This window comes from Scophthalmus maximus, chromosome 6, assembly GCF_022379125.1.
Source record: "Scophthalmus maximus strain ysfricsl-2021 chromosome 6, ASM2237912v1, whole genome shotgun sequence".
Lineage (NCBI taxonomy): Eukaryota > Metazoa > Chordata > Actinopteri > Pleuronectiformes > Scophthalmidae > Scophthalmus > Scophthalmus maximus.
In genome coordinates this window covers 20125835-20138747 of record NC_061520.1, presented here as the reverse complement: position 1 = coordinate 20138747, position 12913 = coordinate 20125835, and the positions used below count along the sequence as shown (strand labels likewise).

Genomic DNA, 12913 nt, shown 5'->3' with positions numbered 1-12913 from the left:
GGAAACATAGAGAAGAAAAAAATGGTTTCATTCAACAGGGAACGCTTTCTGAAAGTACAATAAATGTGAAGACACGCCCTTTCACTTGTGACTGGGAGTTGTGAAAACTTCACTTAAAGAAACTTACTTGAGAAATGTTTCCATGTCCAAGTTGTACAGCTCTAAATGTTCCTCATATTCAGCAGCATAAGCCACGAGAGGTATGGCTGCTTTTATCAGAGCATTGCGGATCTTCTCTCTTAGCTCAGTCACTTTTGTTTCCCACAAAGTCACCGACACGAGCAACGGATCGTCACCAATGAACAACTTCTGCATCACAAACTTGTGCAGACAAAAGAGGATAAGTTAATTCCCTTTGTAATTTTCAACTTAATGCCGCATGATTGAGGTGACTGCAGATTTTATTTTACCTTATCAAGCTCTGAAACGTTGTACGTGGCCAGAATGCCCTTATCAAACAGATTAACAACAGATGTCGCAAATTTCTCCACCGGCGTGCTGTAATGAACCTCAGTCTGGTCCAGAACCAAGTCCACCAAGAACAGAGGGTTCTTTTTTGGCCTAGATATGGACAATGGAGTACAATTATCAACACAATTCTAAATATTTAACGCAGCAGTAGATGATGTCACATAAAACTGATCTGAGTAGATGATATATAACTGATGTCAGGATAATTAAAAAAAGGTGTATATGAGCACAAAGGCTTAGGACGTTCCTATGCATGCAAATATGTACCCATGTGTGTTTATACTACATGTGCATGTGTATGCTGTCCTACTTGTACGGGCTACTGATGAGGTCGTTTCCCCAGACCAGATCCTGAGGACAGGTCAGCACACTTTGGCAGGCGTCCATCAGAAGGTGAGTCAGGCTGACCAGCGAATCCTGCACGAGGTAGCGCAGGGAGTCCTGCATACTGAAGCGCACCACCGCCATCAGTCTGTAGAGCTTGGACAATTTGTACATCTCCCAGAGAGACTCATTTATGTTGTATGCGCCCTGGCCGATGCTCCCCAGGTTGGAGCGGATGCTGTTGGTCAGCGTGACCCTCCATGACTCGTGAAGATACAGGCTTATCTGGAGAGGGCACGAAAAAAATTTGATGCCCCTTTATTCATGGAAGTCAGGTGTCTTTTATGTCAGCGTGGTTTGTCTGTCTGCTTATTCCCAGGATAACATCAGCCAAACAATGTAACCATTGTCAAATTAAAATGAATGTACATGCATTCCTTTTTTCTGAGTACTATGTAATCTAGAAAAAATAAGTTGTTAATTTGTTGTTGGACCTATTTCAAAATGCAATAGTCCTGATGATCTATTATTTAACAAGCTATGCATTTAACTTGTATCTATCATTCAAAGCAACCTTGATGATATAATACCTGAGTGTGCATTTGAGACTGGAGGACTTCAAACTCTTCCAGGCGCAGTGGTTTGACCGAGGTGACATTGAACAGCTTCATTGTCGCTACTTTGTTGCATTCAGACCATATTTCAGATAACGCACAGATGACCTCTGGCTGTGTCAGCAGGGAACGGAAGACAAATTCCGCTCTGATCTTCTCATAGGCAAACTGAGGAACTGAAATGCACCCTGTGTATAAATACAACCCAGTATTTAGTTGCTGGGGTTGAATGCAGAAAGTATTTGGGTGCTCATACGTTTCTATGAAATCTTGACTCAAACTGACTCACCTTTTTGTGGTACATGCTCAGGGTCCTTCTTTGGCATGGTGATGTGTGAGAACTCTGAGTGGCTTATCACAACCATGTCGAAGCTCATGCGGTTCATAACACGTTGATAGTCCAGTTCGATCTCTTTCTCCAGGTCGCCTACACACCTCTCCAACCTGGACACATGATAGTCACTTGATTAACCCTTTCATCAGTTGACATTTTGAACTCTGTAAGCGCTATGATGAAACAGTAAAACATGCTGAACACGGGGTGAATTACAGCAGTAACATGACACTGACATTACTCACTTCTTTAGCCTTAGTCCAGGCGTTGAAAGAGCATGTTTTTTCATACGCTGGAGACTGGGGGTATCAAGGGATGGCGTTCCGCTCCAGGTGGGCATGCAATCCACAGACAAGTGGTAGAGGAGCAGAGCCTCTGTCTTTTCCCTCAAGCGTAGGGCAAACTGAATCCGTTCAATAAAGATACGTGGGTCCTCAGCACTGAATAACAGTCTGATCCTGGGTACCAAGTACTTAGTGTCTGCTTGCAGAGGGAGATGGAAGGCATACGTATAGTTAACATGACAAACAGTGGGTGACGGAGACAATTATATAGAGGAAATACTGTCTTATTATGGTTCAAAGACAACAAAAATACTGGAGATTTGCCTATTTTGCTTTCTTCTGTCAGTTCGCCGTTTTCATGAAACTTCTGCACCAGGTACTGCCTTTTCTTTCTATTGTAGTCAAGAACCCCCACAAACTGCCAGCTGTGCTCCTGCCAGGAGGTTTTGGTGTCCTCTTCAAAAGACAAGAGAGTTACCATCAAAGCCTGAAAACAATGTTTATATTTACTCTGTTCACACGGTAAAATTCTGAGGACATCTTACTAAAAGGAACTGCGTCATCTGTAGGCAGCAGTGCTTTTGCGGGTAAAGGTTTTTGATCAGGTGATCCTTCAACATTGCCCAGGGCAAGCCAGTCGTCTGGAGTCCGGCAGTCATACTCCTCGTTGTCAAAGATCTGCGGGATAAATGCATGAAAAATAAGTATGGAGTGGTGCCGAACCCCAACATGCAAGATGTAACTGTAATCATAAGGCAAAATGCCATAGACAAGACTGTAACAGACCGACCTCCAGTGGAAGATAGGGTGACAACGGGCTGCACGGTGTGATCACATGCTCATCACTGCTGTTTGGATTTCTTGGTATTATAAGATTAGAATCGATTCCTTTTTCTTCGAGGAGCTTTTCAAAGTCTAACTTCAAGTATTCCCTTCGACGTCTACAAGAAAACAACATAAAAGAGTATAAATAAGTCATATTAACAGGCAGTTAAAAAATAAATCACGGACCCTACTACCAGCTAATGTATAGTATGGAAAATAGCTAAATATCTACTTTGTCCCAAATGCTTATTGTCTTACTTTTATGTGACCAGCAAATTTTGGTCCTGCAGCATGTAGAGTGTGATCAATACAGGGCGTGCAATAAGCTGAGAGCCTCACAAGTTAAGTGTCCTCTTTTATCATATACGGTGAACACAAATAGCACAAACCTCTCTATCTGTAACTTGCGGGGTATCTTGCCAGGAATGGTTTGGTAGGCTATCTGCACCTTGGGAGTATTTCCCCCCCTGCGGAAGTAAGAGTTCTGTGATATGTGTGAGACAGGTCCGTGATAATCCTCTTCAACACGCTCGCACTGGTCCGACTTGAGGGTTGTCTCTACAGAAAACAGTGTAGAAGGACAAAGACTGTAGAAAGAACATATATTTTATATATTTTTTTTTTTTCAGGGTAAGATCTCCCTCTTATCAATGGAAAGAGTTGGCATATCAGAAATAATTACTTCAAAGTAAAAAGTCATGTAATACACAGTATCTCACCTCTCTGTGAATTGCTCGCACTTGACTGAGGGTCGGATTGACCCTGTGACCTCTGCTGGACCCCAGGTCCCACTGTTGGAGGCTAATCAATAAAAAGTTACTCTTGGTTTAGATTGGAGCAAAGCAGAAGCTTGTTAGATTGCATGGGTTTTTTAATAATAGTGGGATGTTTTTTTTACCTGGAACTTGAATGTGGTGATGACGCCTGAGTAGAAGCCTGGCTGTTCTTTTACGAAACATTTCTTGATTGGAGGGAGTTTGTATCTATGACTTAGAGTTGGAGGCTTGGGCTCTGGAGGTTTGCCGGGGGGATGAGGCACCCGCTCCCCAAAACCAGGCAAATGTTTGCCCTCCATCTTGTAGCAGAATGAAAAAATGTTTCATGTGTTAACACAGAAGCCTGGATTCAGAATCCTGTTACCTGCTTTTTAAGGTGGACTGCATGTAAAATGTGAACGATTAACTGTGAGTTATGTTTGTTTTCTGTCCAGCACTAAACACATGATGGATATATTGAAAATGTAAACAGGAAACATTCCATACTTCCTCGCGTCTTGATTTTGTTACCTTTGATCTTCTCACACTTCTCGATTTCCTCCCCTTTGATCTCCTCACACTTCTTGGCGTTTCTAGGACTTGAGGACATTGGTGGCTTATTTTTGATAAACAAGCTCCATTTTGATGGGTTTTTTATCCACTCTGGTCAAAGTACATGTCTTAATCATTGAAAAATTTAAATGTGTACCTGAAAAACTGTTGTTTACTTTCCAGATGAATTATAAAGTGTGATGTTAAATATATATAAGTAGTTGCTAGTAATAGTAATAGTAAGCTATTGAAGATGAATCATTTATTGGAAAAACAGCAATCTGCAAAATGTGTATTCACACACACACACACACACACACAGAGAGAAAAAGAGAGACTCTCTGTCTGTCTCTCATTCATCTGTCTGTCTCTCCATCATCTACTGCTGTTTTTCTGTCTGTCTCGACCATCTGTCTGTCTGTCTCTCATCATCTGCTGCTTTCTGTCTGTCTCTCGACTATCTGTCTGTCTGTCTGTCTCTCCATCTTCTGCTGCTGTCTGTTTCTGCATCATCAGTTGGGATGTTTCCGGTTGCCTCTTGGGATAATCCCTCAGTTATGGCCTCCCTCATCTTGTTTTATCTCCCTCCTCTCTTTCTCTCTCTCTTCCTCGGCTATCCTGTGTTTTGTTTCTCTCTCCTCGGCTCTCTGTCTGTGTCATGGATGTAGATATCAGAGCTGCAGGTCTGAGCCTCTGAGCCACACACACACACACACACACAGGCCACAGCTGATAGGATGACATGTGCACGAAAGAAAGGGAATAGTCCTACACCTATTTTCCTTATTAAGCTGAAAAACACACCCGCTGAATTCAAGTGTCTCCCTTCCACCGAACTAAGACCAGCTTCATCCCCTTGATATCTCGTTGTCAAACACACTTCATTCAAACTCGACGGGTAACAAAACACAACTCTTGGTCAACATAGACCCTTAATTCACCGAGTTAAATGTCAACATACTGTGGCTCTAACCGCCGCCGCCCCCCCCCCCCCCCCCCCCCAGACACAATTTTTTTTACCTGCGAAACAATCTCCTTACGTCCGTGTTGTCACTGACTGGCTGTGTGTGAGCTAGGCTAGGCTAGCGTTGGCACGGTAACCACAAGAACTCAGAGAGACGCAGAAACCTGTCAGCCAATGAGACGCGAGCATTTCCCTACGTCCACACGTATCCCCGTGACACTCTGTCCCTTTCAGCTGAAAACCTACTTTTGCTCCGTAGATCCCACTGAGAAATAACATTTTTTACAAAAGACAGATCTTTGTCAACTCACTTATTTTTCTCACTGGGAATGTCAACGCATTTCCGCGACAGTTACTTTAATTTCGTACTCAACAGACAGCAATGGATTTGACATACCTTATTCTCAATTTGGTGACACATTGTATCGCTCCTTTTGATTCACGAGTACATAACGATGGCTGAAACACAGGCTAGCTCAACGGGAGGAATCTCTACGGGGGAAGTTCACGTCAACGTAGGCCTGTGTGTGCGTTGGACGCGGCAACGGTTGTCATGGAGACGAAGATGAGCGGCTCCGTCATCGGCAGAGAGCTAGAGGAACTCGAAATAGAAGACAGAAAGAAAGAGCACAGGGTAGTGATGGAATGTAAATAAATACATTACTTCATTTAATATTTAAGTTGCTATTTTACTATTAGCTGTTTATTTGGCAATTTCACTTTCATACTACTTTAAACTACATTCCCTTCAACTATTGTACTTTTTACTCCCCCACATTTCTGTTGACTTTGCAAGTTGAGCACAAAACGTGTAAAAAATATATGCACTGTTACAGATTTACCTCCAGCAGCTACACCATGTAAATCCTCCTACACTACAATCAAACAAACAGCCTATGATGGGTTGTAATGTGTAAGATTTAATTGGGGCTTTATTGCTGCACATTGAGGATGTTGGTAAATAAAGAAATGCAACATTCTGATGATTTTAAGCGTTTTGTATTAAAATTGCAACATTCCTACTCTTGCTCAAAAGATCCTAATACTTTTCACACCTCTGGTAAGAGGTGTCCAAAAAGGATAAAAGAAGATTTTCTGACCCTTTGCAGAAACTGAGCCTTTTCTCTGTCAGTAGTGTTTTATTGAGTGAGACCATTTCTCATTCAAACTAAACCCTAAATCCAGGTTGTTAAAATAAAAAGCTTGAAAGGTTAGATATGTATACATACAGTATATGTACAAATGGATTAGACATTTTCAGCATCTGGGACATTGATTGTCAAAGAGTAAATGTAGGTCTATCCACCACAGAAATGTCACTTGACATTGTTCTCCACAGGTAAGCACCAGAACACTCACGTCCCATGCTGTTCCTAGTGACGATGGTGATGGTAATGGCCGTAATGATACCTAATGGAACTCGATTGGAATGCCCCTTTTCCTGTGCACGGACTCACATTCTCTTCATTTCACACTCATGCCAGCTCAAATATGTCCGTAAGCGGGAAAACCCCATTGACCCGTGCGATCACCACACTCCTGGGTCACAGGGGCATCATAACCTTGTTTGTTTCCCATGGTAGATCAGAGGCATCATGCACTGCAGCCCCTGCTCCTGCCCCTGGCCTCTTCAGTTGAAACCCACTAGAGCAGCCTGACATTGGGTAGCGAAGCACAAATGAATAGTCTCATGTGTCTGAAGCCTCACGTGTCACTTGCGAAGGACACGCTGCCACGCAGATACGGATAAATTGAGGTCGAGAGGGGAGTGGAGAGCTGAGGTATGGGCTGTGTGAAAATCGACAGGAGTTCATGTGCTTGGTTATGGCTGCGGTCATCAGGACAAGGGGGTCAAAGGTGCCCTGCATCATTGTCCTCAGCTATGTGAGAAGGTCATTAACAACCTGCCCTACAGTGGAGCCAAAAAGCAAAGGTCAATTACACAGAATGACTTCATATAGATGCGTTGGATACTTCCGTGTACGTCCAACACTGGGTCATTACTCAAGATGGAACTATTGGAAATGTTTATTTGGCTTCTCCTCAATGGTGCTCAGCCACAAAGCAATGACCTCATCCTATGAGGAAGCCCAAACCAAATGAAAGACTTCCCCAAGGGTTTTAAATAACCCACATCTAATGATGACATTATCATGTCATTCAGAGTGGCCTGAAATCACCACAGCAGTTTATTAATCACTAACACATGTTTAATGCTATTGACCGGATCAGCGAGGAGATGCGGGCCAGAGTAGGTTCCAGGGAAAACCACAAGAAGTCTCTGATGAGGCGGTGGGCCCTACCAGTATTTTGTTGGCAGTGCTGCGGCCATCTCTGGAGCCATGAGCCCACCATGGTGATGAGACTTGTTTGGACAGATGTGGCCAGCAGCTCTGGATAAGTTGAACTGATAAAAAAAAAGAAAAAGTTTAGTCACAGCTTTGATCCATCCTTTATTCTTCTGTGTCTCCCAGTCTGCCTCAGTTCTCACTCTAATAGTCCAGGAACAGATAAATGCTGAGATGAATGATCTGACTTAATATTAATAATCAATAATGACGATCAATATTAGTCACTTACATAATCATTCCGGTGTGCTATGCATCCTCTCCTCTACAATCCTAAAATCATCATATTACTCATCTGCTTCTCTTCCTCTGTCTCCTATTCTTTTACAGTATTGGGATGTTGTGAGGGTCATGCCTTGGTGAATATTACTCCCATTTTAAGGTAATTACATCAGCATGTGCTTCTAACTTTAGCTCCTCCTGAGGGCCAGATGTTGGCTGATAGGATCAAACACTGGCGATCCCCCTCTCGCTGTCACATTGTTGGGCAAGCCCGGAGGGCTTAGAGGTCGCAAGTATTCCCACGTACCTCTCTTCTGTCGAAACCCATAATCCAACTGCGAATGTGGGCACACCCCTTACGTTAATTTGCTTTTATTTTTGCCTTTGCACACAGGAGTGGAAACATATGAACGTATGCTGTAGTGTATCATAAAGTCTCATCAGGCATTCTTGAGAATACCAATTTATCTATACCAAAAAAGTGTAAAAAATAAAATAAAAAAACAAACAAACATGCGATGATGATGATTTGCTACAGCAAGTCTTCTCAATGGTTAACATATTGGCACTCAGGAGCTAAAAACAAATAGAAGAATTGGGCACATTGTAAAAATCACCTACACCTACCACTTACAATACCTATCACTGCACATCCAAAGCACATTTCCTCTTTTATAGGCCATTTTGATCTGAGCAACAACACAACTCTGGCCAATGAATGTCACTGGTGTCAGTCCGTAGATGAAATAGAAGCACAGTGAGGCAGCAAATGTCACATAAACACCAGCGTTCAGTGGCTGCACATTTTTTACAAGTGCACAGCAGATACTAGCGATGGACATCTGAGGCTGCCTCCGTGCAGATTTGATTTTGCCTTTCCCTGTATGACGTACTGCTGTTTAACTGTGACCTTTACGCCTGCCTGTGCCATGGAGTAGCTGTTATGAGTTGGGCGAATCACAGGTGGAGTCTAGGCATGCCAATAAAGATGTGTTTAATGAGTTGAGGAGGGGCTCAAAGTGGCTGGCCATGAGAGACAGACTGGAACCCCCAACCTGTGGCCCAGGACCTCAAACAGCTGCCTTTGATTTTTCCTTTCATTTGCTCCATTTCTCTGTGTAACTTTTAGGAGGGGAACCAAAGTCAAGACACCGTGGGTCATAAAAAATATTTCACATTGTGGGAGGACCACACCAAAAACAACAACAACCAAACGTAACTACAAAGATGTATTTATGCAACATAAGTGTTGTGATTTTGGCTGTCTGCTTCAAACTGATGCTGATCTACAGAGAGTGACTAATATTCATCCCCACCTCATTGGACTGACCTCTGACCCCCAGCACCCTTGATGTTAGCTAACTTTGTTCAGCTGTTTACATTTAATATGTCATTTGACACAGTAAAGTGCCAAATTAAAGTTCCTTTGAATCCACTGATGTTGTTCGAGACATTTAATATAAAATGTTATGTTAGCCAAGTCAGTGCGCTTTATCTATGTGGGTGTGCAAATACGAGCTGGAAGAAGCTGTGGAATCGGTAACATGCCCGTGTCTGTTTTTGTGGTAGAAAACCAATGTGTGCACTTTCCGTGGGTGGGCGCTGGAAAGCCAGAAAACAGTTATGAAGCAATTGTGTCAACGTGTACATTTTAATTCTTCTGAGCGAGCTGGTGATATTTAGCTGGCAAGTCTTGAGCTTGTGAGCTGATGACATCATGGACATCTGTAAATAAGTAAGACAGGGACACAAGACTCCGGGAGCCATTGGTACAAGAGTGTGTGTTTGCAAGTGTGCCCAAGGGCGGGAGGTTAATTTGTTGTCCAATATTAAACAGAAGTTTCAGCTATAAATACAGTAAGTCATCACCACTCAACTCAAGCCACTTCAAGTGAGCCACTCTTCAACATTCCTGACATTCCTCCTCGTTAAAAATTAATAAAAAATAAATGGAAACAGTTCCGCATAATTTCCCGTCACATACACATGTGTGAGCGTTTTCGACCGTAACTCTTCTGCGAGCAAACACCCACAAATCCACACATAAGCTCACAGATGCACGCATTATTGGTTTGGCAATGGGCCCAAGTGCTTCGCAGAGGCCTCGATTTGTCTTCCTGCCTCATCTGGCCTCTATCAGTCTCTGGTCTGACAGCTTAATCAGTGTCATTCATTCTCTCACATCAAAGAAACACCATGCAGTCTAAATCTATCATGCAAGCAAATAGGTACACACATACACACACACGCACATGTGAACAGACAAACTTTAAATTGTCACTGCGCTCGTGAAAAACCATTTCATAACAAGAGGACGATGACAGCAAACATCCGCAGGAAAGAAACTTTCTTTGTTAGTTGTCCACATGAATTATTACCCAGTGGTGATAAATTAAAGCACAGACTGACACAAACAGTCTTGAGGAAATACAATCCTCTTGCTTTTAATTTATTTATTGGACTTAAACTGTTGATCTTTGCAGGCGACCTCTAACCTTGACCTTTTGACTGTGTAATTTAACGGCTTTGAAGGAAGGATTACTTGTATGAACTGAAATAGTGCAACTGTCGTTCGTGGAACTACTGTATATATTAAAAAGCAGTACTGTGAATTTGACTGAGAATTGACTATGGCCTCAGTGTTTAACTCAGGCACACCCTATTAACCATGGCATTTACTGGTTGCCCATGCTGGCAGTGGATAACGTCATACAAGATCTTGCCGCTTGTCGCCACGGTCTCCAAATCAGAAAGACATTCAGCCTGGCATAAACATGCCTGTGCTAAATCCACATACCCTGGGTGATTAGATTGATTATTTCGAGGCGCAAATCAAGGCCTGATCACGTCGGCCAGGAAGATTACGTGCAGTCAAATCATGTAAGGAAGCAGCTTAATCCTCGTCATCCCCGGAGGAACATATGAGCTGACATGTAGAACACGAAGGCCAAGAGAAGACATGGAGAGGGAAAGGAGACGTGTGGAGTGACACCATGTGCTTGACACACGCATGTATGAGCAGCCTGGACAAACACTGAGGATTATAAGAGTGGGGGGGGTCTCTGTGTCTGACCCCGGCTCCCCCAGCCCCCATTAAACTCTGTAAATGAGAGAAAGAGGAGCAATTAGAGAGGTAGTCATGGGGCAGGTAGGAGATCCCTGTGACCTTTCCTGGCTGGTATTCGACCTCTCACAGCTGGGGGCCATGATGAAGATATATCCTGAACATTGAGATAATACATTTGCTGAAAGGTGGGGGGAAAGGAGGAATTTGACTTTCAGAATACTGCATGAATATTACATGCTGCTGTGTGGTTCATGTTGTTTTTCCTCCATGACATGTTTTAAACAACCTTTTCATTTACGTAAGTGTTTACGGAATTAAGTTGGGTAGGGAATCTTCTTTCTTTTTTTCTCTATCAAGGGCAGTCTCAAATGTTATAACATCCTTACTAGACCCATACTAAAATGATCAAAAAAACAAAATATCACACTATGTGAAGGCTGAAACTGCTTCTCTTTAGCAAGGTATCTGATGTCAGATGGTAGTGATGATGACTATGATGACGATGATGATGATGATGATGATTATGATGATGATGCCAGTCACAGCTGGTTTTAAGTTTTAGTCTTGAGTGAAACTGAGGTTTTTGCAGGAGTCAGTTTTTAAAAAAAGAACTCAGAGCATCAGATTATCCCGAATAGTCCCCTCCGAATGGGGGACATCTCCAGGAGGTACGTACAGTTTATAGAGCTACAGCAGATGGAGGTTATTGTACTTCTCTTTAAGCTCGTCGTTGCTCTGCAGGTCAATGGTTGTGTGTAGGTTGTTGGGTGCATCAACTGGTTCCTCATTAAAAGGCTTCACAAATCCGCTCAGTTCCTTTTGTTTACTGAAGTCTCTCGCCAAATGCCTGAAGGAGTTTTGCAAACTCACCAGAATATCCAGATGTCATAGCAGGCTTCTTTTCTCTTTTATTGCAGAATCAGAAAATGCACTGTTGTCCCTTTTTCCAGTCGCACAAAGCTTTAATTTCGATTCAAATAATTTCCCATTTGAAAGCAGAGAGTTGAGATGCCGGTTAGGGGCCCTGAAGCGACATGTTAGGTTCTGAGAGTTACTTGCTATTACTGAGTTGCACAACATGTTTCCCTTAATTTCCATGATTTATCTCTTTTACTTCTACCATCAGTTTGTTAAACCATGTGAGCATATTTGTGCGACTCATTTACCTCATGATGATAAACCAAAGTAGGTCTCTGCACTCTGACTCACTCAATAGCTCCTTGAATGCAGCTGTTTGGCCCAATTTATGGTGGAAATGACAATTGTCATTACATTGTTTTGATTATTGACTGTTACACATTAAAGCTGTGTTGCGTTCACACCAACTGTGATCTGAAGAGACCACCATGAAGGACATGTCAGTCTATTATTTTCTTTTATTGCAGAAAAAATATAATTGCTTTCATAAGTTGTAGTTATTTTGTTGGACTTATGAATTGTCTCGTGGGCAAGATCAAACTGTCTTGAAGCCCACATGCGGGCCCCGAGGTCCCCCGTGTGCCTGATTTATAGATGTGGGCTGCTCTGCATTCCTATATCACAGATAATTACCCTTAATTACATTTTAGTCAAGGAAGAATTCAACATGCTTTGCACTTTGAAGTTGAAATGTGAAACCAAACATAATTAACTTGCACTTGAGCGTCTGCTCTTAAGAATATTTCATTGCTCTGCTCTGCAAACCCTGACCTCAAACCTCAGTGACTTACATTTACTGAAACTCCACCGTTTGGGGGGGTCTTTGTTTCATTTGCAAAAAAACAATCACATGTCCTATGAACATCCTGCAGTCCCAGTCAGATCTTGTCAACGTAGGTGACCACCGCTGGAAAGATCTGACTCTATCCATTACCCTTCCTTCTCAAATACACCAATGCACACAGGTACTCCCATCCTGCAACCTGTGAGAAGACCTAGACCTCATTTTGATGCATCACATTGGAACAGAGCTCAGACTGTTCGTATGCCACTGACAATACCAGATAACAGCAAATCCCTCATGAAGGGACTTACCCTAATCTAAACCTAGTCTTAGTATACACTGCACCGCTGGAGTGAGAGTGAGACGAAAGGAGAAACTAAGATGCGTGAAGATGAAGGAGAGCCTGTGGGGGGGTTTTATTATGTGGAAACCGTCCAGAAACTATAGCTGG

General features: G+C 42.7%; 1 protein-coding gene across 3 annotated transcripts in view; it reads right to left on the bottom strand.

Annotated features, from left to right (window-relative positions):
- Positions 1-6072, bottom strand: part of dnah1 (dynein, axonemal, heavy chain 1) — a 31372-nt gene extending 25300 nt beyond the window's left edge. The window contains exons 1-14 of one of the 3 annotated variants that reach the window (XM_035631342.2): positions 5180-6072; positions 4139-4206; positions 3751-3927; positions 3572-3653; positions 3242-3410; positions 2818-2968; positions 2573-2705; positions 2352-2483; positions 1989-2223; positions 1699-1853; positions 1386-1597; positions 782-1080; positions 411-561; positions 128-321 (exon numbers count right to left, since the gene is read on the bottom strand). In XM_035631342.2, coding sequence (XP_035487235.1) covers positions 128-321; positions 411-561; positions 782-1080; positions 1386-1597; positions 1699-1853; positions 1989-2223; positions 2352-2483; positions 2573-2705; positions 2818-2968; positions 3242-3410; positions 3572-3653; positions 3751-3927 — 2090 coding nt within the window. In that variant the 5' untranslated portion in view covers positions 4139-4206; positions 5180-6072. Of the gene's footprint in view, positions 1-127; positions 322-410; positions 562-781; positions 1081-1385; positions 1598-1698; positions 1854-1988; positions 2224-2351; positions 2484-2572; positions 2706-2817; positions 2969-3241; positions 3411-3571; positions 3654-3750; positions 3928-4138; positions 5137-5179 lie in introns of those variants that run through there. The other 2 variants (XM_035631340.2, XM_035631341.2) reach the window with 2 other exon arrangements.
- Between the last annotated feature and the right edge of the window lie 6841 nt (positions 6073-12913).